Source organism: Mobula hypostoma, chromosome 25, assembly GCF_963921235.1.
Source record: "Mobula hypostoma chromosome 25, sMobHyp1.1, whole genome shotgun sequence".
Lineage (NCBI taxonomy): Eukaryota > Metazoa > Chordata > Chondrichthyes > Myliobatiformes > Myliobatidae > Mobula > Mobula hypostoma.
In genome coordinates, this window is record NC_086121.1 from 24,005,155 (window position 1) to 24,029,487 (window position 24,333).

Below are 24,333 nucleotides of genomic sequence, written 5' to 3' on the forward strand. Positions count from 1 at the left end.
ATTTGAAGGCAGAATACAGGGTTAATGGCAGGATTCTTAGCAGTGTGGAGGAATAAAGGGATCTTGTGGGTCCTCAAAGTTGCCATGCCAGTTGATAAGGTGGTTAAGGCATATGGCGTGTTGGCCTTCGTTAGTCAGGGATTGAGTTCAAGAGCCATGAGGTAATGTAGCAGCTCTATAAAATCCTGATTAAACACTTGGAATATTGTGTTGGCTGCCTCATCATAGAGGGCATGTGGAAGCTTTATAGAGAGTGCAGAGGTGATTTACCAGGACACTACCTGGATTAGAGAGCATGTCTTAATTAATTGAGCGAGCTAAGGCTTTTCTCGGGAGTGAAGGAGGATGCACAGTGACTTGATGTACAAGATCAAATGGATAGCCAAAGACTTTTTCCCGGAGTGAAAATGGCTAATACAAGAGGGCATAATTTTAAAGTGATTGAAAGAAATCATAAGAGTTAATGTCAGAGCTAAGTTTTTTTAAAAACTCGGACTAGTGGGTGTGTGGAATGCTCTACCAATGGTATATGTAGAGGTTGATTCATTAGGGACATATAAGAAACTCTTATATACCTCATGCACATGGATGATAGAAAAATGAAGGGAAGAGAAGGGTTAGATTGATCTCAGAGGGTAAGAGGTCAGCACAACATCATGGGCTTAAGGGCCTGTACTGTGTTCTGTACTATGTTTCAATGAAACAGGGAAGCTGGAAAAGGCAAAGATGCTTGAGCCTTGACAGCTACTTAAGTCTGTCTGTTCACAATGTGCTGCCTTGTCATAGGTTGTCTTGCTGCAATTAGGAAATATTTTCAAGTTCTTTTCTGTTTTGTAATAGTTTATTGATTGTGACTTGTATTTGGAACTTATCATTCCTTGACTGATGTTTGTACTTGGTGTAGTGTCTCAAAAATTGATTTAAAATCAAACAAAACAGTTGCCTCCTACCTGCGACCTTGTGTTATACTTGTGTGACACGCCCACAGCCCCAGTCATTGCTCCAAAGAGTCAAATTCCTTATTTTGATTCTTTATTAGTAGTTAGCAAATATACAATTAAACATTATTGAGCCTTATCTCAGCAGTCAGTAAAGAAGTGACCTCTGCTGGCCCCAAGCTACAGACTGACGCAAAATAAGCATGAATACAAAATGTTTTCCCTCTGCCGTTATCATGCCCTCACTTACATGACTAATTACCATAATACACATAATAAGTGCACAGCACAGAATGCATGAGCCCTACACTTGGGGAACAGCATGTTCATGATCTTCATGCCTGGGCTCTATTTATACTATTAAATTCCTCATGATTGTCATTTAACCCCCTAGCTTTATGACATCGTCATCCTCTTTACTTCACTTGTGATTCTATTATTGTTCATGAACAAATAATGTAAAAATTTAGTGCAGATTCCTGTGATTATCCATTAATTATTGGCCTGCTAGTCAATATGTGTTCAACTTACCTTTTCAACTGAACGGCTTCAGCTTTCTTTTAATGACACTTACCATAGGATATATTCAGAAGATCACATTCAGTACAGTGACCTTACTTAGCCACTTTATTTTCCAGCTCAATCAATAATTTCCCATACCTCAGACATAGTTTGATCACCTTTTAAATTTATGTTGACTGCTGCAATCTTTGGATGACATTGATCTTTGCACAATCTTTGCTGAACCATCTTCCCGAGTGCAGGGTGTCCTGAGGTTATGAATGCCCAAATTATCGTCACAAATGAGCTCTCATGATATTAGTAAAGTCAAATGGACTTTTATACATTATTTTCTATGCCATCCCACCCACTCCCTTGCCTGCTGAGATGTATCCTGTTTATTACCTGGGGATGGCCAGTACTTAGCAGCAAGGAGAGAAGGAAGAAATTGGCATTTCATATCGATGACCTGTCAGAATTATGAAAGGTCACTGACCTGAAATATGAATGTTATATTCCTTCTTGCAGATACCGCTTTATCTGGTATGTTTCCATTGTGTTCTGTTATTTCTGATTTCCAGTATGCAGAACAAATTTTCTATGAATATTGGTGTTTTTCTTGCAGGTGACATTATTTTCCCACAGCATGTGCTTAAGTGTGAAGTGCTGTGTCTTCGATTGCTGATATAAAACGAGAAGTTGGAAGTCCTGCTCTTTTTGTGGCAATTTTTGTATATTTTGTGTGTACTTTTTCACAACATAAACTTGGTTTTGGAATCTTGTGTGTTGGAAAGAATCTGTTTGAAGCATGAGACTATTTGGCATTTTATAGCTGTTTTCAAATGCAAAATTGCATATAGTGAATCACAGTCTAGGTTAACCTTTAAGTGAAGCCGAGTTAAATGATGGATACTGATGATAAAAAAAAGCATTGCTGATGTTGGAAACAAACCCTGGAACCATTCAGCAGGTCAAAGGCATGAGACAATAACTTTGCTTCCCTTTCCCCTTTGTGCTACCTAACTCACTGTGTTTTCAGCATTTTCCATTTTTATTTTGAATGATGGGTAATTGAATCAGTGTTGACAAATGTATCCTTACTTTAAAATCCTACGTTTTGTTCTTTTTGCCCTTTTTCAAGTTTTAATGAGAACTGTTTTTGTATATTTTGTGCTATATTTACATCCTTCTACAATGGTAGAATTTCAGAATTCCTGGCATTGATAATATGAGGCAGATTATTGTGATCAGTTGCTCTCATTATGAACAATAGAATTTATAAAGGCAGACGTTGGTGTGTGCAAGCTTGTATTTTTAAATATTGTATTTTTTAAGCTTGAACTTAGCATTAACAGTAAACACATTTCTATCTCTGTACAGCTTTGTATCTTTGGAGTCGTATTTGCTGGAATTCAGTATAGCAATAGAATATAATTAAGACAGTATAACAGCTTGGATATACTTCAGGTGTATTATTTCTACTCTTCCTCCCTGTCCCCAGCTTTTGCACACCGCGCTGAAGTTAAACTCTTGCATGTTTAATTCCAGGTGCTTGTTACTATGATGCCAACCAGTCTATGTACGTCTTTGGGGGTTGCACTCAAAGCAGTTGTAATGCAGCGTTCAATGACCTCTGGCGGCTTGACCTCAATAGCAAAGAATGGATCCGACCTCTGGCTTCAGGTAGGTCCTGAAACAAAGAAATGAATAATGTGAGACTAACTGAAGTATAACATTGATTGCAATTTAATTTATCTGCCAAGCAAAAGCAAGGAAGGGTACCATAATTTGATACATTGCTTGACAGATTTGGTGGTGGTTCAATGGCTTTCATTCAGGGCAGGTAACCCCGTTGAGTTGCGTCAATCAGTAGAAAACAGTGGTCATACAAAAGCTATTCTTTTATGGTGCAACAGCAGCAGAATGGAATTGCTCTCTGAGATTTCAAGGAATGTTTCTCAGTGACCCATGGGAAATGCAGTAAGTGGGATCTGTTCAGTTGTAATCAATGCAGCTGATCTCAAGACAACATCTTGGCAACCACTTTTGTCTAAACACCCCTTGAGCTTGGAGAGCCAGAGTTCCGAGTGATAACTGGTACATTTGATTTTGCTGAGAGATGATGGGATGGGTGGGAGGAATTCAAGGGTGGTACAATATTGACCTTATTTTTCCTCTTGTAATTTCTTCTTTTCCTACAACACAACAGATCATTTGAAAATGCTGAAAGGCATAATGATGTAATTGGGTTAATGTAATTTGAATTGTGATTACAGAACAAGGACAGAAATACAAAATTCTGAAGTGAATCTAGGCATTAGACCGACTTTTTCACACAGCAATTCAGATGCACTAATATGGAACAAACTGATCAAAAACAGCAAATGCTAAATACTAAAAAGAAGCTGGATGGATATCTGGTTAAGGATGGAATTCATGGTTCTGAGAGTAAGTACAGGCCTGGGCGGTCAAATACTACAGGGAATTCAGTGATTCCAGTCCTCGAGGCCATGGGGAATTCACCTGGAATGTAGCAGCTTAGGATATCAGTAATGCAGTTTGTAGCATTTTAGTGATGGTTTGGCATTCTCCATTGTAGACAACAAAGAAAAAGAATTAGTTTGCTCAGAGAGGTTCAGCTTAAGCAACTGGTGAAATTCAGATTTCTTAATAGTCTGTTGAGCTGAGGGAACTTGGCCATCCTTTAATAATTTTTATGTTTATGATATTATATTGTTTTTCTCAGGGTGCTTTTTCTATGTAGTGCTTTCTTATGTTGAATATTTCAGCTGTAGTGCATTAGATTTTGTGTATTGTGTTGTGTTATATTCTGTGGTCCTTCGTGTTTTATGTTTTTGTGTTTATCCTGCATTGAAATAATTTGAGTTTATTTAGCACTGGGTTAGGTTTTAGTTGTGTTAGATTTTATACTTCATTATGATTGTGTTGGGTTTCCCAAATGTAGTACTCAGTTTTTTTTTTCACAGCTGTTGAATGTTCTGAATTCTGGAGCCTTTCTACTAAATTGTGATGGATTTTGCATTCAGTATTTTGGTGGATAGGCTGTTCTGCAAAACTGCAACCGAAAGTAATAGAAAATACGTCATGTAGCTTAATTTACATTTAAGAGTGCTATTCCTTGTCAACTGCTACATGGTGATTTATTTGGCAATTACCCAATTACCATCAGCATTATAACCTGTAGCACCAGAGGTCTCAACACACTAGACCACTGCTATACTAAAGTAGGGTTCCATGCCCAGACTGCCCTTCGGGAAATCTGATCACTTGGCTGTCCTTCTACCTGGATACAGGAAGATGCTAAAGTGGAAGACTCCAGAGATTAGGACAACAAAGAGGTGGTTGCGAGAGGTAGAGGAGTTGCTGCAGGATTGCTTCAAGTCGGTGGACTGCGAGCTGTGTTCAAAGACTCGTCAGTGGATCTGAATGACTACACCATGGTTGTCAGAGAGTTTATAAAAAACTGTTGTAGATAAGTGCACCCCCACAAGATCATTTTGAGTCTTTCCCAACTTGAAGCCTTGGATGAACCATAAGATCTGCAATCTGCTGAGAGCCAGAGCAGAGGCATTCATGTTTGGCGACCAACCAAGTTACAAGAGGTCAAGGTACAATCTCTGGAAAGTCATCTCACGGATGAAGTGGCAATTCCAGACTAAACTTGAATCCATGAAGGATGCTTGACAACTGTGTCAGGGTTTGAAATCAAACAACATAGGTGGCAACAGTGCTTTACGTCCAGTTGAGCTCAGTGTCTTCTATGCTCGCTTTAACCATCTAAACATAGAGGAACCATCATGAACTCCCACGCCCTCCGACAATCCTGTGATTTCAGTCTCTGAAGTTGATGTGAGAACATCCTTCAGGAGGGTGAACCCATGGAAACCATCCGGCCCAGATGGGGTACCCGGCTGAGTACTAGAGACCTGTGCTGATCATCTGGCTGGAGTGCTCACTGAGATCTTTTAACTTCTTGCTTTGGCAGTCTGAGGTACCCACCTGCTTTAGGCAGGCTTCATTTATACTGGAGCCTGAGAAGAATGCAGTAACCTGCCTCGATGACTATCATTCAGCAGCACCTATATCCACTGTGAGAAAGTGTTTTGACAGGGTGGTGATGAAGAAAATCAACTCCTGCCTGAGAAGCAACTTGGATCCACTCCAGTTTGCCTACTGGCACAACAGGTCCACAGCAGATGCAACTTCATTGACTCTTCACTCAACCTTGAAACATCTGGACAGCAAAGCTGCACACATCAGGATGCTCTTTATCGACTACAGCCAGGCATTCAATACTATCACCTGCTTAAAACTAATCAAAAAATTTCCAGACCTAGAGCTCAATACCTCCTCAAGCAATTGGATCCTCGATTTACTCACTTGCAGACCCAGTCAGTTTCCCCCACAATCTCCATCTGCACAGGTGAACCACAGGCTGTGTGGAACAAACTGCCCGCCCTGCTCTACTCAATTTACACTTAAGACTCTGTGGTTAAGCACAGCTCCAATGTCATATTTAAGTTTGCTGAGGACACCGCTGTTATAGGCTGAATCAAAGATGGTGATGGATCAGCATATAGGAGGGAGATCGAAAATCTGGCTGAGTGGTGCCACAACAACAACCTTTTACTCAATGTCAGTAAGACCCAGGAGCTGATTATTATCTTCAAGAAGAGGAAATCACAGGTCCATGAGCTAGTCCTCACTGGGGGATCAAAGGTGGAGAGGATCATCAACTTTACATTTCTCGGTGTTATCATTTCAGAGGGACTGTTATGGGCCCAGCACATAAGTGCAATTATGAAGAAAGCACAGCAGTGCCTCCGCTTCCTTAGGAGTTTGCGAATTTTTGGCATGACACCTATAACTTTGACTAATTTCTATACATCTGTTCTGTAGAGCATATTGACTGGCTGCATCACAGACTGATATGGATACAGCAATGCCCTTGAATGGAAGATCCAGCAAAAAGTAGTGGTTATGGCCCAGTACATCACGGGTAAAACTGTCCCCACCATTGAGCACATCTATATGGAGTGTGTTGCAGGAAAGGAGAATCCATCATCGAGGAACCCACCACAGAGGTCATGCTTTCTTTTCGAGGCTGCCCTCAGGAAGAAGATACAGGAGCCTTGGGACTCTCACCACCAGGTTCAGGAACAATTATTACCCCTCAACCATCAGGCTCCTGAACTGAAATGGATAAATTCACACTCACTTACCCCACTACTGAACTGTTCGCGCAACCTATTGACTCACTTTGAAGGACACTTCATGTCATGTTTTCAATATTTATTATCTCTCCATCCTTTTTCTTTCTTTTTGTATTTGCAGTTTGTCTTTTGCTCACTGGTTGGCCGGACCTGTTGGTGTGTTCTTTCATTGATTCTGTTGTAGTTATTGGATTTATTGAGTCTACCTGCAAGAAAATAAATCTCATGGTTGGTTTTGGAGGCCTCTGTTGGTCAGGGTCGACCATGGATATTGCATCCTAACTGTCTAGAAATGCCAGCCAGGGCAGTACAATATAGAGAGCAAACTGTTACCCATGCAGCAAGCTCCCCCTCTCCATGCATCTGATGAACCTAAAGGAACGGCAGAGACTGATACAGTTTGGCACCAGCTTCTTCGCAGGAGTGAACAGTCAGTGTTGAATTTGATGTAGGACTGCCTTAGGGACTCCATCTCCAGATTTTTTTCCTCGGGGTTTCCCTGAAGCCTTCCCCATGAGTGGGAGTAGCTGCAAGGCAGTGGAGGTTTGAGATAAGAGTTTTCATTAACCATGGTTGATGAACCCCATCTGCCCAAAGCAACTGGTTTTAAGGTGCCAGTAACCTGCCTTTGACCCTTCTGATGGCAGAAACGGTTCTGCCAGGCTTAGTATCTAAGTCATATGTGAAGGCCAGGAGCTGGACTTGGTTATCAGAGGCTATTTGAGGTGCACACCATTGGGAGCACTTATTAGATAGTGGGAGCTTATCTCCATTACCACCGCAGACTATAACATTCTTAAGGAACCAGGTTTGTATATGATGACAGATATATACTTTGATACAGGTGTCCCCTGCTTTTCGAACGTTCGCTTTCAGGTGTTTTCACTGTTACGAAAAAATCAGCGTGTGATAAAAGGCAGCGCGCGCCCCGAGCGGCTGCTCTCCCCGGGAACGGCATTCTCACTGGCATTGCTTTAACATGTGCCTGTGAACAGCTGTTTGCAAGCTGAGTTCTATGGTATCGGAAAAGCCTAAAAGAGCTCGTAAGGGTGTTGCACTTAGCGTAAAACTAGACATAATTAAGCGTTTCGATCGTGAACATAGCACGGACAAAGTGAGTTTGGCTTGTGGAAGCTGACAAAGATGATGTTGAAGAGGTTTTGGCATCCCATGACCAAGAACTGATAGATGAAGCGCTGATGCAATTGAAAGAGGAAAGGATAACAATCGAAACCGAATAAAGTACAACTTTAATTTTGAAAGGGTATGTCGGTTTAAGGCACATTTGCAAGATGGTTTGAGTCCTTACAAAGAACTGTACGATAGAAAAATGCGCGAGGCTCGGCAGTCAAGCAAGCCTTCCACATCAGCCACAGCAGACGACGAACCTCGACCTTCGACATCGAGGCGGGCAGTCATAGGAGAAGATGAGCTGCCTGCTCTAATGGAAACAGACGATGAGATGACACCCCAGTGTCCCACCACCCCAACACCCAGGCCACGGACAGATACCGATTCGCAGAGAATGCAGCAGTAGCCAGGAGGCACACAGCATATCTTTAAGAAAAAAGCCGAAATAAACATGCTAGTTAATTAGGTGCCGCCCGACACGTAATCATCGGCCCAGATCGGAGATGACGCAATTGGAAATTGGCACTGATCTGAGCTGACAATTACGTGTTGGGTGGCACCTAATTAATTAGCTCGTTTATTTTGGATTTTTTCTTAAAGATGTGCTGTGTACCTCCCGGCTACTGCTGTACCCCTGTGTGCTTCGTGGCAATATATCGGTTGGCGGCCTGGAGGGTGGGGGCCACTGCACCGCCCAACCTGCGACGACTCAGTCTAACACACCATCATCAGTGTGCTTGGCGCTGAACCAATTCCAGTAAGTGATACTACACTGTACATACATTATTTCTACTTTATATCGGCTGTGTATCTTTACGTGTTATTTGGTATGATTTGGCAGCTTCATAGCTTAAAGGTTACTGGAGAGCCCTTGCGCCGTGTTTCTGCCGACAGCGCTTGCGTGAGATTTTCGCTACGGAGAACAGTGCAGTAATGATTGTTGAAAAGTATTTCTACTTTATATAGGCTGTGTATTTATCATATCATTCCTGCTTTTACTATATGTTACTATTATTTTAGGTTTTATGTGTTGTTTGGCATGATTTGGTAGATTATTTTTGGGTCTGCGAACGCTCACAAAATTTTCCCATATAAATAAATGGTAATTGCTTCTTCACTTTATGACATTTCGGCTTACGAACTGTTTCATAGGAATGCTCTACCTTCGGATGGCGGGAGAAACCTGTAATTTAGTTTGACTTTGAACATTTATGATGCACTGTGCTTTTATGGTACAGTTTTATTTTGTATTGTGATATTGAATTCCGTCAACTTCCTTTTACTGATAGTAGCTAAATGTGAAAATTAGAAAAGTGGAAGTTAAAATCTCTGGTTTCTGTCAGTCTTTTGTATTCCTCTGTACAAAAGTGAAAAGTTTTCATTTGGTATCTTGAAAATTGGTAAACTCTGAGCAGGATTCTTAATGGTGTATTTAGTTCTGATCAATTTGATAGTTTTTTCATTAGTACTTATGGGTGTTTGAAGGAAAATGAGCTTATGAGTATGTAAGGTACCCAGAGTATGATATAAGTTGCGAATTTAGTGGATGGTGTAGATTGTTGTGAAATTCTTGAACTTAATGAGGTGAATCTGACTGCCTGAACAATAACACATCTTTCAATGTACGTATTCCACTGTGATAAGAATGTGGTATTCCTAAGTACTACTCACATTGGAAATAATGCAGAAGTATTTTGGAAAGATTTTTATGTTTATCCTGAAGTGATAAACTGAGTTATACTGAAGTTATACTGAGAAAGAAGGATCTGGAATGTATCTTTCAAATTTGAGTGAAGAGCCTCTGTAAAATTACAGTGTATTGGCCTTCAGCACAAACTCCCTAGAGGTGTACTAGTGATTAAAGGGTTCAATTATATGTTCAGGTTGCAATATTTGGTTCCATTTCTTTGAATTTATATTTTTAAGAATGATTTAATACTGATGTTAAAATCAATTAAGGGACTCAGTGCAATAGAAAGTGAGAAACTAATTGTTCTCACTGGTGAGTTGTATGACTTGATACCTTTCCAAATTATTTCCAAATTCCTTGAGGATTACGACATAATTAGTAAGAGGACCTTGTTATTATTGAATTGAATTTTTTAGGCTTATTCCCGTTTCATCTTGACAGCAGATATTCAGTATATTATCACAGTGAAGATGTATTAAATTTAATCCTAGTGCTTTAGCAGCCAAGTCTAATCACAGTCCTCACCTGAGATATTACTGACTAAATATTGAACTGTAAACAATGGTTGTTCTTTTTATCTAAGTCTGATATTTCTTCATATGGTCGTGAACTTGGTCCTCATCATCTTCCTGGTTGATATCAATTAGCTGAGTACAGAACACATATCATGCCATAACTCTTCTGATATCTGGGTATGATACTAGACATTGCATTTGCCCAAAAACGAACTAGACGTCAGCTGAACTGAGTCTTGGTCTGAAAGATCGACTGCCCATTTCCCTCCACAGATTTTGCCTGACCTTCCAAGTTCTTCCAATGGTTTGTTTTTGCTCCTGATACTAGCATCTGTAGTCTCTTTGTGTCTCCAGTGAATTTGCCATTCTAGCCATGGAGGCATTGGTACAAGTTGGGATAGTGCCGACATCTGGCCTTCTCTCTCTAACTGTCATCTCTCATTCCATTATATTTTGTCTATTTGAAGCCACTTTTCTTCTCTCACTTATTCCACCATTTGATCAGACCATGGCTGATCCAATTCTTAATTCCACTTACTATTCTTAATATTCCACCATATTGTTTCATTGTGTATGCTCCAAAGTGATTTCTGACATTGTTCAACTTCTGGACCTAATCTTAATTGCATTCCAATACTCTGGATGTTGCACTTGAGAAAGTAATTTTTATCTATCCCATCATAACTGATCTTTTAATCACCTCGAACACTGAAATTATCCTATAATCTTCAATATTCAAAGGGATACCAAAAAAAGCTCTGCAATCTGTTGTCAATTTAACCCTTTGAGTCCAAATATTCAGACCAGAAGACATTGGAGCCGAATTAGGCAATTCAGTCCATTGAGTCTGCTCCATCATTCCATCATGACTAAATTACTATTACTATTCCTCTCAACCCCATTCCCCTGTCTTCTTCTCATTGTCTTTGATGTTCTCACTAATCAAGAAACTATCAACCTCCATTTTAAATATACCAAATGACTTGGCCTCCACAGCCTCCTGTGTCAATGAATTCCACAGATTCACTACCCTTCAGCTAAAGAAATTCTTCCTATTCTCTTCTAAGTGGCCATCCTTTTATTCTGGGCCTATGCCCTCTGATCCTAGACTCCCCATACTATAGGAAACATCCTATCCACATCCACATCATCTAGGCCTTCCAATATTTGATAGGTTTCAATGAGATCCGCCCCTCATTCTTCTAAACTCCAGCAAGTATCGGCCCAGAAACATTAAGTATTCATCATACATTAACCCTTTCATTCCCGGAATCATTCTCTTGAATCTCTTGTGGAGCTTTCCCAATACTAGCACAACTTTCCTTAGATAAGGGGCCCGAAAGCTGCTGACAGTACCCCACATGTGGCCTGACCAATGTTTTATATAGCCTTAGCATTATATCCTTGCTTTTATATTCTAGTCCTCTCGAAATAACTGATCTGTTTAATTTACTCTGTACCTTTTCAAGATCAGTATCTCATTCCTGAAATGTGGTGTCCAGAGCATAATGCAATTCCAGAGGGAATCTAATCATTTGGACCAGCTGTAATTCCAGCACTCAAGATAAAAAGTTAATATTCTGTTGGCCATTTTAATGTTTAAACTCCAGCTTGTGAGACAATGCCAGGTTGAAATGTTATACCATTAGAATTATTCCAATTTTCTGATGCTTTTCTGTCATCTTGTTTTGGAAATGCCATTGGAGAAAATTATTTGTCTACAGACTAAGAATTCTGCTCCCCAAGAGGTAATGCATTTGAGGGGTCTCTGCTGTCAATCATTGAGTATTGATTTATTCATTAAAGAGCAACTGAGATCTAGAAAAGTTATGGCTGTTTCTGTTTATTTGAGAGACTGAATTAAACATCCTCCTGAGGGGTATTTACTGCAATCTGAATAAAACTTCAGGCTGTGTTTCGGTAGATGGAGGCAGAGCAAAGAGGTGCTGAATTCTTAGCTTCCACATGGCCAAAGTTTGCTTTATTTGCACTCCTGATTTTCAGGTGTTAACTACTGCTTACCAACAGTTGCATACAAAGAATTCCCTTACAAATTTCTAAGATTTGTGTACTTACTGTTTATTTTTGTGGAGATGAGACTGAACCTGGAAAATTGTATGTTTTTTTTTAAATGTCCGTTACTGGAAAGTTGTCAGTTTTGACTTGTTCTGTTAATGTCTGTAAAATGCTGGTCATTTGGATCTGAAAAGAGGGAACTCCAAAATGTTTTCTATTCTGTAGGCACTTTCCTTTTTACTTCCCACTGTGAAAGCTAGGAAGGAAAATGTAGTAAAAATCCATTTAGTATCAAGCAAATGTTTCACCAGATATTTGCATTATTCATTGGATATTCATAAACACTCTGGGCGATTCTCCAGGAGGCGCTCGTGGAGTGAGGTTAATTTTGGCTTCGCTCCATTACCGTTACTTTTTTTTAAACCTGTGATCACCCTTATTTAATTTATTTTTACCTACACTAAAAAATTTATACTATTGAATTAACTTTGAGCTTTGACTGTGAAAAGATCTAAAATACGAGATACTAAAAATGGGAAAGATTCCGACGGTAATGGGAGGAAAAAAAGGTGAACCTAAGCAAACTGAATTAGCTTATGATACACTGTTGAATCTTTTAAGTGTAAAATTTGAGGAACAACGGCAAAGTTTTAAAGAATACTTAAAGTCAATTAAGGATTCTTTGGAATTGCTTGGTTACGAAGTTAAACAGCAACAAAGCAAAATTGCAGAATCGAATGATGAAGCTCAGAAGAGAAATCTGAAAATTGAGTTTGGAACAAAAATTGTCTTCGACGTCTAAACAGCTGGAGAATTTTAAATGCAAGATTATTGATCTTGAAAATCGATCCAGAAGACAGAACTTGGCGTATAATTGGTCTCCCCAAGGATGTTGAGGAAGGGGACCCTTTAAAATTCTTTTCTCAACTTTTAAAGGATGTGTTTAGTGCTGAATTTCCGGACGACCCTCCATTGCTCGATCGTGTTCACCGTACACTTCGTCGAAAACCAGGCCCGGGGTCTGAACCGAGACCAGTGGTTATCCGTTTCCATTATGTTCACGTTAAAGAGCATCTCACCGGAATTGCCCTTCAGCAAGGTATGATTAAATTTCAAGATTATCAATTCCATCTCGTGGAGGATTTTAGTCCAGAAGTGATGAAGGAGCGGCTGGCTTTCAAATCTCCATGATGTCAGAATGTTACCAAAAAGGTCTCAGACCAGCTCTATTGTACCCTGCGCGTTTAAGAATTTCTCCTCCGGAAGGACCACGCCGTATTTTTTATTCCACAAGTGCTGTTCAAAGTTTCTTGGATGAGCACTATCCAGCTGCTATGGATACTTCGCTCTAATTAATGTATGGCTCTCGGAGTATTGGCTCTGTTTTTATGTGCTTCTTTTTAAAGTCTGTAATTATCTTATGAAGATGGACCTTTATAAATTCAAGTTTTTCGTTTTTGGTTAGTAGTGTAGGTATTTTTCACATTTCAGTTAAAGTTTTTCTTTGTTGATGAATTCTTTTTATTTTGCTAATTTCAAACTTTGATTTTTGAAATTGTTATTAATGGTTTGATGAATTTCTATTACACTGGAGGAATATCTTGTGTTTTTTTTTGCTTTGTATAATTAAGATGGCGGTTTGTTCTCCTTTCTTCATAATACATTTTTTTACTGCGCCATTTTTTGTGTTCCTCTTCCCATAATTCCTTTCTTTTGAAGTGCCACTTTTAATTGTTTGTGTTTGTAATTGACTAATAATATGTATTGGTGCTTACTCTTTTCTCTTATTTTAGAAACCACAATATGAAGACCTCTTATTTTTATTGTATATGTTCAATCTTTGTGTTTTTCTTTTTTTTCTTATAGTACAGTGTTTAATTTTCTTTTGGATTTCGGGTGGTTCTCTTTTCAACATATATCTTTGGAGTCCCCTTGTGGAGAAATGGGGGTAGATTTAGTGTTAGTTTATTCTCTGACCTTTTTCTGGCTTAGTTTTGGGTCTTTGTGGGTGCAGGGTGGGGGGATTTTTGCTATTAGTTTTTTCAATTGGGCTGACTTAGAACTACAAAAATGTCTCAGTGTCGTGACTTGCGGTTCCTTTCTGAATTTTTGTTCCTCTTCCGATTTCATGAGTTTACATTATGGTTAACTCTTTATATACCAAAGGGTTGATTCTAGGAAAATATGGCTCAGATTATTAATTTTGTTTCTTGGAATACAAACGGTTTAATCCATCCGATTAAATGGAAAAAGATTTTTAAAGTATTCCAAAGACTGAATGCTCATATTATTTTTGCACAAGAAGCTTGTGAGGAAAGAGGATAATCAGCGTTTCTGTAGGTTTTGGAAGGAAGAGCAGTATCATTCGAACTCTCTGGCCAAAGTGAAAGGAGTTTCAATTTTTATAGATTCCTCTGTTACATTTGTCCATCATGACATCGTTTCAGATCCGAATGGCAGAGTTTTGTTAACTACTGGGTTACTTTTTGATTTTAAAAAAAGTTGTTATGGTTAATGTCTATGCTCCAAATGTGGACTATCCCAAATTTTTTAAGCATTTATTTACTTCTTTTCCTAATTTAAATGAATATATGTTGATAATGGGTGGTGATTTTAATTGTTATTTAAATCCCTTGATGGATAGATCCATATCTAGTCAGGCTTTACCGAATAAGTCGGCTACTCTTATCAACTCTTTTATGATTGATTCTGGAATTTCAGAAATTTGGAGATTTCTATACCCTAAGGATAAAGAGTTTTCATTCTTCTCACATGTTTATCATTCTTATTCTAGAACTGACTACTTTTTTATTGACTCTCATTTAATTCCATCTGTGATTGACTGTAACTATGCCATTATTGCAATTTCTGATCATGCGCCAATGAAACTTTCTATTAAGTTAATGGATACATCTAGTACTAGACAATGGAGGTTTAATTCCAATCTGCTTCAAGACTCAGACTTTAAGTTTATCAAGGAACAGATTGATTTCTTCTTTTCAACTAATATTACAGAAGAAATTTCCAGCGGGACAGTATGGAACACATTTAAAGCATATATCCGTGGACAGATTATTTCCTATTCTGTTGGTTTGACAAAACGTATTAAGAATGAAACACTTCTGTTGGTTGATAGGATTAAAGAAATTGATAATAAATATTCCATTGCTCCTAGTAAGGAGCCTTATAAACAGAGAGTCGAACTTCAAATGGAACATAGCTTATTACTAACATCCTCGATTGAAAATCAACTAATGAAAACCAGAAGTGAGTTTTATATACATGGTGATAAATTGGGGGTAAATTATTAGCTAATCAATTGAAAACTGCTTCGGTTAAACATCAAATTATCAAGATTCGTAGACATGATACCTTGACAGTTGATCATGACGAGATAAACAAATCTTTTCAAGGGTTTTATACCTCTTTATACCACTCTGAATTTCCTCATGATCCCGATAGCATGCATGACTTTTTAAGGAAATTGAACTTTCCAAAATTACCACCTGAAGAACGTTTAACATTAGAAACTCCTATTACGGATGAAGAAATAAAGGGTGTTATTTCCTTAATGAACTCTGGCAAAGCACCTGGTCCAGATGGCTATACGGTAGAATTCTTTAGGTATTTTTTCCTCTATTCTTTCTCCTTGGTTATGTAGAGTTTTTAAAGAAGCAGTTAGATCAGGTAAGTTACTACAATCATTTCATGGAGCTTCGATTTCTTTAATTCTTTAAAAAAAATAAAGGTCCTACTGATTGTGCATCATCTGGACCGATATCCCTGCTGAATGTAGGTTCTAAGATTATTTCTAAAATATTAGCAACTAGGTTAGAGAAGGTATTGCCTCAAATTATCTCTGTGGATCAAACTGGATTTATTAAAAATCGTGTGCTTGAGAAATTTAATTTTAGTCAACACTAAGCACATCTTTCCCTCTCCACCCTTCTCTGCTTTCCGCAGGGATCGATCCCTCTGCGACCTACTTATCTGCACGTCCATCCCCAAGGATCTCCCACCCGACACTTATCCTTGTAAGCGTAAGTGCTACACCTGTCCCTACACCTCCTCTCTTGCCACCATTCAGGGCCTCAAACAGTCCTTCCAGGTGAGGCGACACTTCACTTGCAAATCTGTTGGGGTCATCTATTGCATCCGGTGCTCCCGGTGCGGCCTCCTCTACATCGGTGAAACCTGACGCAGATTGGGGGACCGCCTCATCGAGCACCTCCACTCCGTCCGCCACAACAGACAGGATCTCCCGGTAGCCACCCACTTCAACTCTGCTTCCCATTCCCATTCAGGTATGTGCATACATGGCCTCCTCTACTGCCATGATGAGGCTAAACTCAGGTTGGAGGAGCAACACCTCATATACCATCTAGGTAGTCTCCAGCCCCTTGGTATGAACATAGAATGCTCTAACTTCCGGTAATTCCCTCCCCCTCCCTTCCTCTATCCCTATTTCACATCACCTCCCTCATAGTTCCGCCTCCTTCTACTACTGAGCATTGTTCTCCTGCCAATCACCTCCCTGCTTCCCCTCCCCCACCCCTTTGTCTTTCAAATTACTGTTTTTTTCAACTACCAGCATTCTTCAAACCCTCCCCAAAGTTCTTCCTTCAGTCCTGACGAAGGGTTTCGGCCCGAAACGTCGACTAATCTTTTCAACTGATGCTGACTGACCTGCTGAGTTCCTCCAACGCATTGATGATTGTATTGCACAGGGTGTCTGCGATAGCAGGATGTGGTAAACAGAGTTCTAGTAAACTTTATCTGTCTTTAATCCAGATTATCATCATACCTAAAGATTTAACATCTATCTCGTTCAAGATAGTTTACATTTTTAATAAATGAACCATTTAAATATTGAGCCAGCTGTCATGGGGTTTTGACTATTTCCAGGATTGACTGGCAACTGGTAGCTAACAATTTTGTCACAGGTATCAGACAATGAAATATCAAATAAGGGAAGTATAAGAACTTCCCACTCGCCTTCATCCCTGATTTTTGTTTGGTGTAAGTTTAACATAGAGGTCTTCTCTTGTACCTCAACCATGGAACAATCCTCACAAAGACTAGACCGTGTGGACAGGTAATTTTCCTACAAAGAACCTTATCCTACTCTTGTTCAATTTTTGCGCAGTTATTTGACTGAGGGAAAATCAGTGTTTATTGATTAGTAGCTTGGACTTCAGTTGTTTTACTTTTGTTTTTTTTTAAACTTTTTATTTGCCTTTCGTGCCCAAAGATTGGTCAAGCTATGTATACCAACTCTGTTCCTGACTCAGACATAATATGGGCCAAGAACTATTTGTGCAATTTCACATTGCCTGGTACAGCAGATTAATTTTTTTTCCCCAATACTTTCTAAGATGCTTTTCACAGAAATATTGTCTTTTTGTCAACCCATGCAAATTGCTGGAGGAACTCAGCAGGCCAGGCAGCATTTTTTCCACAGATGCTGCCTGGCCTGCTGAGTTTCTCCAGTATGTTGTGTGTGTTGCTTTGGATTTCCAGCATTTGCAATTTTTCTCTTGTTTATGATGGTCTTTTCCTGCCCATTTTTCTTAGGTTCCTATCCATCTCCAAAGGCTGGAGCTACACTAGTTGTGTACAAGGATCTTCTGGTGCTGTTTGGAGGTTGGACTAGACCAAGTCCCTACCCTCTGCATCAACCTGAAAGGTTTTTTGATGAAATACATACTTACTCGCCTTCTAAAAACTGGTAAATAATTTATTATTGTTTATCTTGTTATTACCTTTTTGAAATATTTTAAAACTGGAATTTAATACGAGAATTACAACAAATGTCATATACATTCAGTGCCCACTCTATTTGGTACACCTGTACACCTGCCATAAATGCAAATATTTAATCAGTCAATTATGTGACAGCAACTCAATGCACAAAAGCATGCAGATGTGGTCAAGAGGTTCAGTTGTTGTTCAGAACAAACATCAGAATGGGGAAGAAATGTGATCCAAATGACTTTAACCATAGAATGATTGTTGGTGCCAGACAGGGTGCTTTGAGTATCTCAGAAACTGCTGATTTCTTGGAATTTTCACTCAGATCTCTCTCTGGAGTTTACAGAGAATGGTGCATAAAATCAAAAATCATCCAGTAAGTGGCAGTACTGTGGGCGAAAATACCTTGTTAATGAGAGAGGTCAGAGGATAGCCAGACTGGTTCAAGCTGATAGGAAGATAATAGCAACTCAAATAACCATGCATTACAGCAGTGGTGTGCAGAGTACCACCTCTGAACACACAACACATCAAACCTTGAAGTAGATGGGCTACGTGGAGGAAGTCTACACTAGGTTCCACTCCTGTACCTAATAAAGTGGCTACTGATTGTAGTTTAAGTGAATACACTTATTTGATTAAATATAACTTAACAGGTTATCCTTCTGTCTTGCCTGTTTAAGTAAAATTTTTACTTTCCTGGAAAATTTCTTTATCTTGTATTTTGTATTCAGTAAATGCCTAAGCGTAAAATTAACTCAAGGGAAGATTGGAGTTAAACACATTCATGGTGTAAGGATAAATTTGTTGTTTAGAATGCATCCAATGAACAGAGGAATCAGTGGTACCCAGTCCAGAGTATTCCAGGATGATTAAACAAGTAAACAAGGCTCTTTTTTGCAGTTACTTTATTTAGATCAGGGGTTCCCAACCTGGGGTCCACGAACCCTTTGGTTAATGCTAAGGCTGCATGACAAAAAAAAAGGTTGGGAATCCCTGATTTAGATGGTAAAAAAATGAAATTATGCAGAATTGGGGAAGCTTAGGCCACAAAAACCAAAAAGCATGTATGTCAGGGAGTTGCAGGATATTTGTCAGGGTTTGGCTTCCTTTTATGGACTTAAACTTATGATAACCACAGCTACTCTTGGTGTTTGCAATACTTCTATTAAAGAAGAGTAGTTTAGTTTTTCATTTCTGTTGTGTCAATAGTAAAGTGTATGAGATTTTATCAAAAAGGAATTTAAATTAGTGGAGTGCATCGTGAGTTGGGATTTGATTTTTGCCTGAAAATTTGCAGCTGAAATCACTTATTATATGGAACCCAAACTTATTCTTGTCTTAGCCAAGGTGCATTGAATGCTATTTCAGCATTTTGCTTTCAGTCCTGGTTAAGAAGCACTGGGGCCTGAAACAAAATTATTTGAATGTTCCTTTGTTCTGGTTTTTGGTTTGCAAGAACATGAGACTGAATTGTGAATATCTTCATTACAATATTGTAAATCTCTTCTTTCTTTTCCCTTTCTCTGAAGGTGGAACTGTATTGTCACAACTCATGGACCCCCTCCAATGGCTGGCCACTCATCTTCTGTAATAGGAGATAAAATGATTGTATTCGGAGGTTCATTAGGCTCTCGACAGATGTATGTGTATATATACATATTTATGAATTTGCTAATAAGTTAGTTGAAAACTATGCAGTGAGATCCTGTACTTGGGTTACTCTTGATCTGTGTGTCCCAGATTTTGTTTTGGTTATCTCTACCATATGTATTGTGTGATCTAGTTCCTGTTTTCAGGAAGAATAAGTTTGCTCTTGAATTTATTCCCAGGAGATCCTAGAGTTGCTTCATCTGAAGCATCTAATTTTTCTTCCTTCATGGAGTGGCTAAGCTTTGACACCGCTGCTGCCATTCCTGGACCGAGAGATCACTTGATTATGATTTTGAAATGTCGCTTATAATTTTTCTGTTGTAACTTTTTTTTTATTTAGGAGCAATGAGGTCTGGATTTTGGATTTGGAGCAATGGGCCTGGTCTAAACCGGCAACTTCGGGTAACGTGCCTCACCCGAGGGGTGGGCAGTCCCAGGTGAGAGGGGACAAAGGTTGACTTTTCTGCTTTTTATTTTTGGGCTGCTCTTTTCAAATGCAATGGGAAATGTACGATGCCTTTGAGATGTTTATATTGGTGCCACTGCATCAGGAATTTGGTGCTGATTTATCAGGGATGGATTGGTCTCTAGAATAGCAAATGGCCTTTTGAGGCTAAATATTTACTGGAGCAAAGCTGATTCAACCTAGGCTTGAGTTATTTATGATTTGACTTTTAACGTCCTAATTGTGAGTTGCTGACCTAGGTAACTAGTAAACTATCCATAAGTTTTGTGAAGATTTTCGTATGACTCATGATGTAGGCTGGTGGCGCAATGACATCAGCGCCGGACTCCAGAACGGAGGTTCCTGGATTCGAATTCAGTGGGGCCGCTCCCGAGTACACTTTCCGTACGTGCCGGGTTGAGTGTTGAGCTTGCAGCTCGACCTCGTAAAATAAAGAAAAATACTGTGAGATGTCTGCGTGAGGAGTGGTGCCCCACACAGCCTTCCCATCCACGCCTTGTAAGGCATGAAAATGCCCGACGCTGGCCTCTCAGGCCTGAGTCGACGTCGTCATCATCATCATGTAACAGGATTTAAATTTTCAATGTTTACATGTAGTGGTAACAGGTTCTAAAATAATCCGACTGTGATCCACCTTAGACTTCATTCTATTTTACCAAGAATTCGTATTCCTCATGTAATTTGTTTTTTTTTACATTTCTTGACTTTTTAAAAAAAAATCTTTATTGCTCTTATTTAGTATTTATTTTCCTTCAGTTTTTCCAATTTTATTTTCACCTTTTGTAATAATTTTTATTCTTTAGAAGAAAGTAAATTGCTGTGTGCTGTTTCTCACTACCTCTAACCCTCCTCTCCAAACAGTGGTATATTTTAATGGTTGAAGTTATCATCCTTGATAGTATTTATGCCTCAAAGCTGAAAGGATGTAGATTCAAATCTCACCTTGAACTGAAAATTAAATCTGTACCTTTATTGCAGTTCTAAACCAGTGCTGTGTTGTCAGAGATGCTGCTTTTAGCAAGCAATGTCTACCTGAGGCTTTGTAAATATGTATAAAAGATTCTATAGCATGATTTGAAGATCTGCACACTTTATTGTTGGACTGTAAGCTTCAAAAGAAATAATGAAATTCACAAAATATTTGTAAGTTACTCGTTTTATTGTGAAGAAGTTGAAACTCTAATCCAGCATCCTTAGTGCTATACACAGAAAATTCAGATCACCGAAATTGCCTTTATCATCATCCTTTGAGCAGAAAAACTCTTAAGTATAGACATTCCCTGGGATATGTCAGATTACTGTGTACTGTCCTTAACCCAAAGTCCCCATAAGTGGGAAACAAGTGGGAACCACAAAGCTTGCACCGATAGGTTAATTAGCTAAGGCTAGTATAGATCTCAGTTAATTTTAGATACTCATTAATTAATATAGATCTGTAATATAGATTCAAAGTATGCTGGACCACAGAATGCTGGTCTAGAGAGTTTCAACCTGTACGTGGAATATATTGCTTCTGTGGTTCCTCTAAAGCAAGATAGTTTTAACATTCAGGGAATAATTTGCTAGTGCTAGTTTGCATAATTATTGCATGATAGCAGTTCACTCTTAAATTTAATTAGGTCATCTGGTTGACACAATGAGTGTATCCTGTATTTTAAAAGTACAGTTTTGAAGGAACATTAAGAAGAGTATCAGTAATCCTATACCAAAAATGATTTATTTTTTAATTTTAGATTATTATTGATCATGAAACTATTCTGATCCTGGGAGGTTGTGGAGGACCCAATGCAGTGAGTATTAGCATTGTACATTGTACTGAATATTTTCTCCATATGTAGTATTCTTGGGGCTATAATCATGACTAGTGAAATAGCACTGCAAATTTTGCCAAATGTAATTGGGGGAAAAAAGTACTTTTAAGAACAGTTACATAATCCTTTTAGGAGTTTAAAGCTTTGTATACATTTGGAAATTCTGTGAATTAGTTAATGAAATTAGCACATTCTGAATTGGTCGATAACACAGGGATCAGATGGCTGTCAGAGAAAACTCATTTAAAAGTAAATGTAGAAAAAAATATTTGACCTGGGTGTGAGAGAATGTTGAGCACATAACTCCAGGGGCCCCTTTGATACTGAATAGATGGAGTTGTTTAAAAAGGTATATTAGAAAGAAGAATAAGTGTTTTGGAGAAAGTGCAACTGGAAAAGGATAAAAAATTGAGGTGCTACAGCTAACTCAAAGATAGAGCAGAATTTGAAAAGCTCTCCTTTTACCAGTATTTTAACCTTACCATACTAACTGTTACTCTACGTGGTATCATATCATGTTGCATATTCTGACAGTTGTATTGCTTTAAGTGAAATAATATTTAAGGCAACTTTATAAAATTGCCTTAAAGTATACATCAAAACTGAATTAAATAGAGGTAGGAGTTCCCTACTGTATTCACCTGTGTAGTATATTAACTGGCTATGATACTACATTTAAAGACTACTTTCAGTTCTCCTTTGTAAGCTTTTAATGCATGAAAGCATTAAAGTTGAATGCTGGGATCTGAAGAATCTATAGATTTTAAACTACCCTTCCTCCTGATCTTCCTATAGAAGAAGAATGTATAGCATAACCCAGTAAGATGGTAGAATTGCACCTTGTTTAAAAAGTTACTTTTCAGCACTTTGGGTATAATCTTCTGCTTGGAGTTGAATTTGGTTGTTCGTCCCTATTTATAAGGTTTGGGTTTAAGGTTTAAGGGCAGTGCAAGAGACTGCAGTTTCTAGAATTTGGAGCAACAAGCGATTAACTGCAAGCTGACCATTGTTGTAGAGGCATCTGCACCAGACTTCGAGGCAAGTAGTCCTGGGTTCGAATCTGGCTGGCTCCTTGCATGCTTTCCATCTGTGCTGAGTTGAGCGTTGAGCTAGCAACTCAACCTCATTTAAAAAAAAGGCAAATGCTAAAGAAATAACAAAGGTTGCCGCCCAATGCGCTACAAGGTACAGAGAGGAACAATAAACAATGTACTGTAGGAACTCAGTAAATCGAACAGCATCTGTAGAGAGGAAATTTTGGGTGGAACCCTGCATCAGGACTAAGTGGAGAGGTCAGATGGCCTGTATAAAGCGGGAAAGAGGAATAGTGATGCAGGAGTCTGAGGTGATTGATGGACTGAGGAAAGGACAATTCCTTTACTCCCACAGGCAGTTCAACCTGCCGAGTTCCTTCAGTTTGTTTGTTGCTTCAGATTAAGGGTGTTATGTGGGGAATGTTAGTGTTTGAATATGGCTATCCTGAAAATGACTTTGAGATGCCTTTTGTATGTTAATTGTTGATCATTGTTCCAAAAAAGCTGTTTAAAGATGCATGGCTGCTACACATGAACATGACCCCTTGGACGTGGCAACAGCTAAAAGTGGAGAATGAGGAGCATGGAGCACCAGAGTTATGGTGCCATCCAGCCTGTAGGGTAAGCCTGTGCAATAGGTTACTTAGTCAAAACAGACATTAGATGGGTGGTGGTTCAAACCAAAATTGATGGAATGGATCAAAAATATCCTGGATAGGATCCATGCTGAATTGGCTGATTTCATCTGGGGTCTGTAGATTAGTATCATGTACTTCAGTACTAAATATCAAATTAACCAGAATATTTATTTGCAGTATTCCATGTATGAAGTGAAACTACTTCAGCGATGATGATTGTAATTGAATAGCTCAAATCCTGCCCTTGACACCCTCCTTTTTTCCCTCTTTCTTGTTTTGCTGGTACCCTGTTCCCTCTTACTCTGTGCCCCTGATTCATTTTGTCCCTACCATACATCTTACACCAAACTACTTCTCCCATATACCTTCCTCTTGTTTTCCCTTTCCTGCTCTGACCTCTCTTTCCCTATCCTCTCTGGGCAGCAGCCCATTTTCTCTTTGATCCCAAATTGACCGTAGCTTCCGTAGGTCCTATAGATCAGATTGACTCCCTTCTTCCAACCGAATATTTAATATTAGTGTCTGTTTGTATCTTTGCCATCATATTACCAGTTGTTTGCTTTGAATACTGGTTGTTGTTGGTGATCCTTAGTTCAGGTCAAAGTGTGACCAGTGCATAGGTTAGAAAATAATTCTTCTCTTCATAAGCTGCTTAGCTATTGGTAGATCCATTGTGCAACTCACAAGAGTTGCATGTCACTAGTGAGGGCTAAGATCTCAGCAGTAGCTAGCCATAACCTTTTTCAGAAAGTCAAAGCTTGTGATAATTTGATTTTAGCTTCAAATGGACATGGTTCTGTTTTGGCAGTTACATGTACACATTTTTAAACATGTTAATGTGTTTGGTTTCAATTTTGTTTATTCTTTTAATGAAGGAAGATAGAAAGAGAATTGTTTGTGAGTTTAAATGAATTAATTGTTTATTGTGTTTTTTAAAAATTATGTATTCTATATA

The 24,333-nt window shown here is 38.8% G+C and overlaps 1 protein-coding gene across 2 annotated transcripts in view; it reads left to right on the forward strand.

Annotated features, from left to right (window-relative positions):
- The window catches only part of fbxo42 (F-box protein 42), a 54,542-nt gene that overhangs the window by 17,063 nt on the left and 13,146 nt on the right, over window positions 1-24,333 (forward strand). For both annotated transcript variants that reach the window (XM_063033431.1, XM_063033433.1), the window contains exons 4-9: window positions 2,988-3,122; window positions 17,600-17,753; window positions 19,309-19,419; window positions 19,770-19,866; window positions 21,629-21,685; window positions 23,245-23,361. In XM_063033431.1, the coding sequence (XP_062889501.1) occupies window positions 2,988-3,122; window positions 17,600-17,753; window positions 19,309-19,419; window positions 19,770-19,866; window positions 21,629-21,685; window positions 23,245-23,361 (671 nt within the window). The remainder of the gene's footprint in view (window positions 1-2,987; window positions 3,123-17,599; window positions 17,754-19,308; window positions 19,420-19,769; window positions 19,867-21,628; window positions 21,686-23,244; window positions 23,362-24,333) is intronic.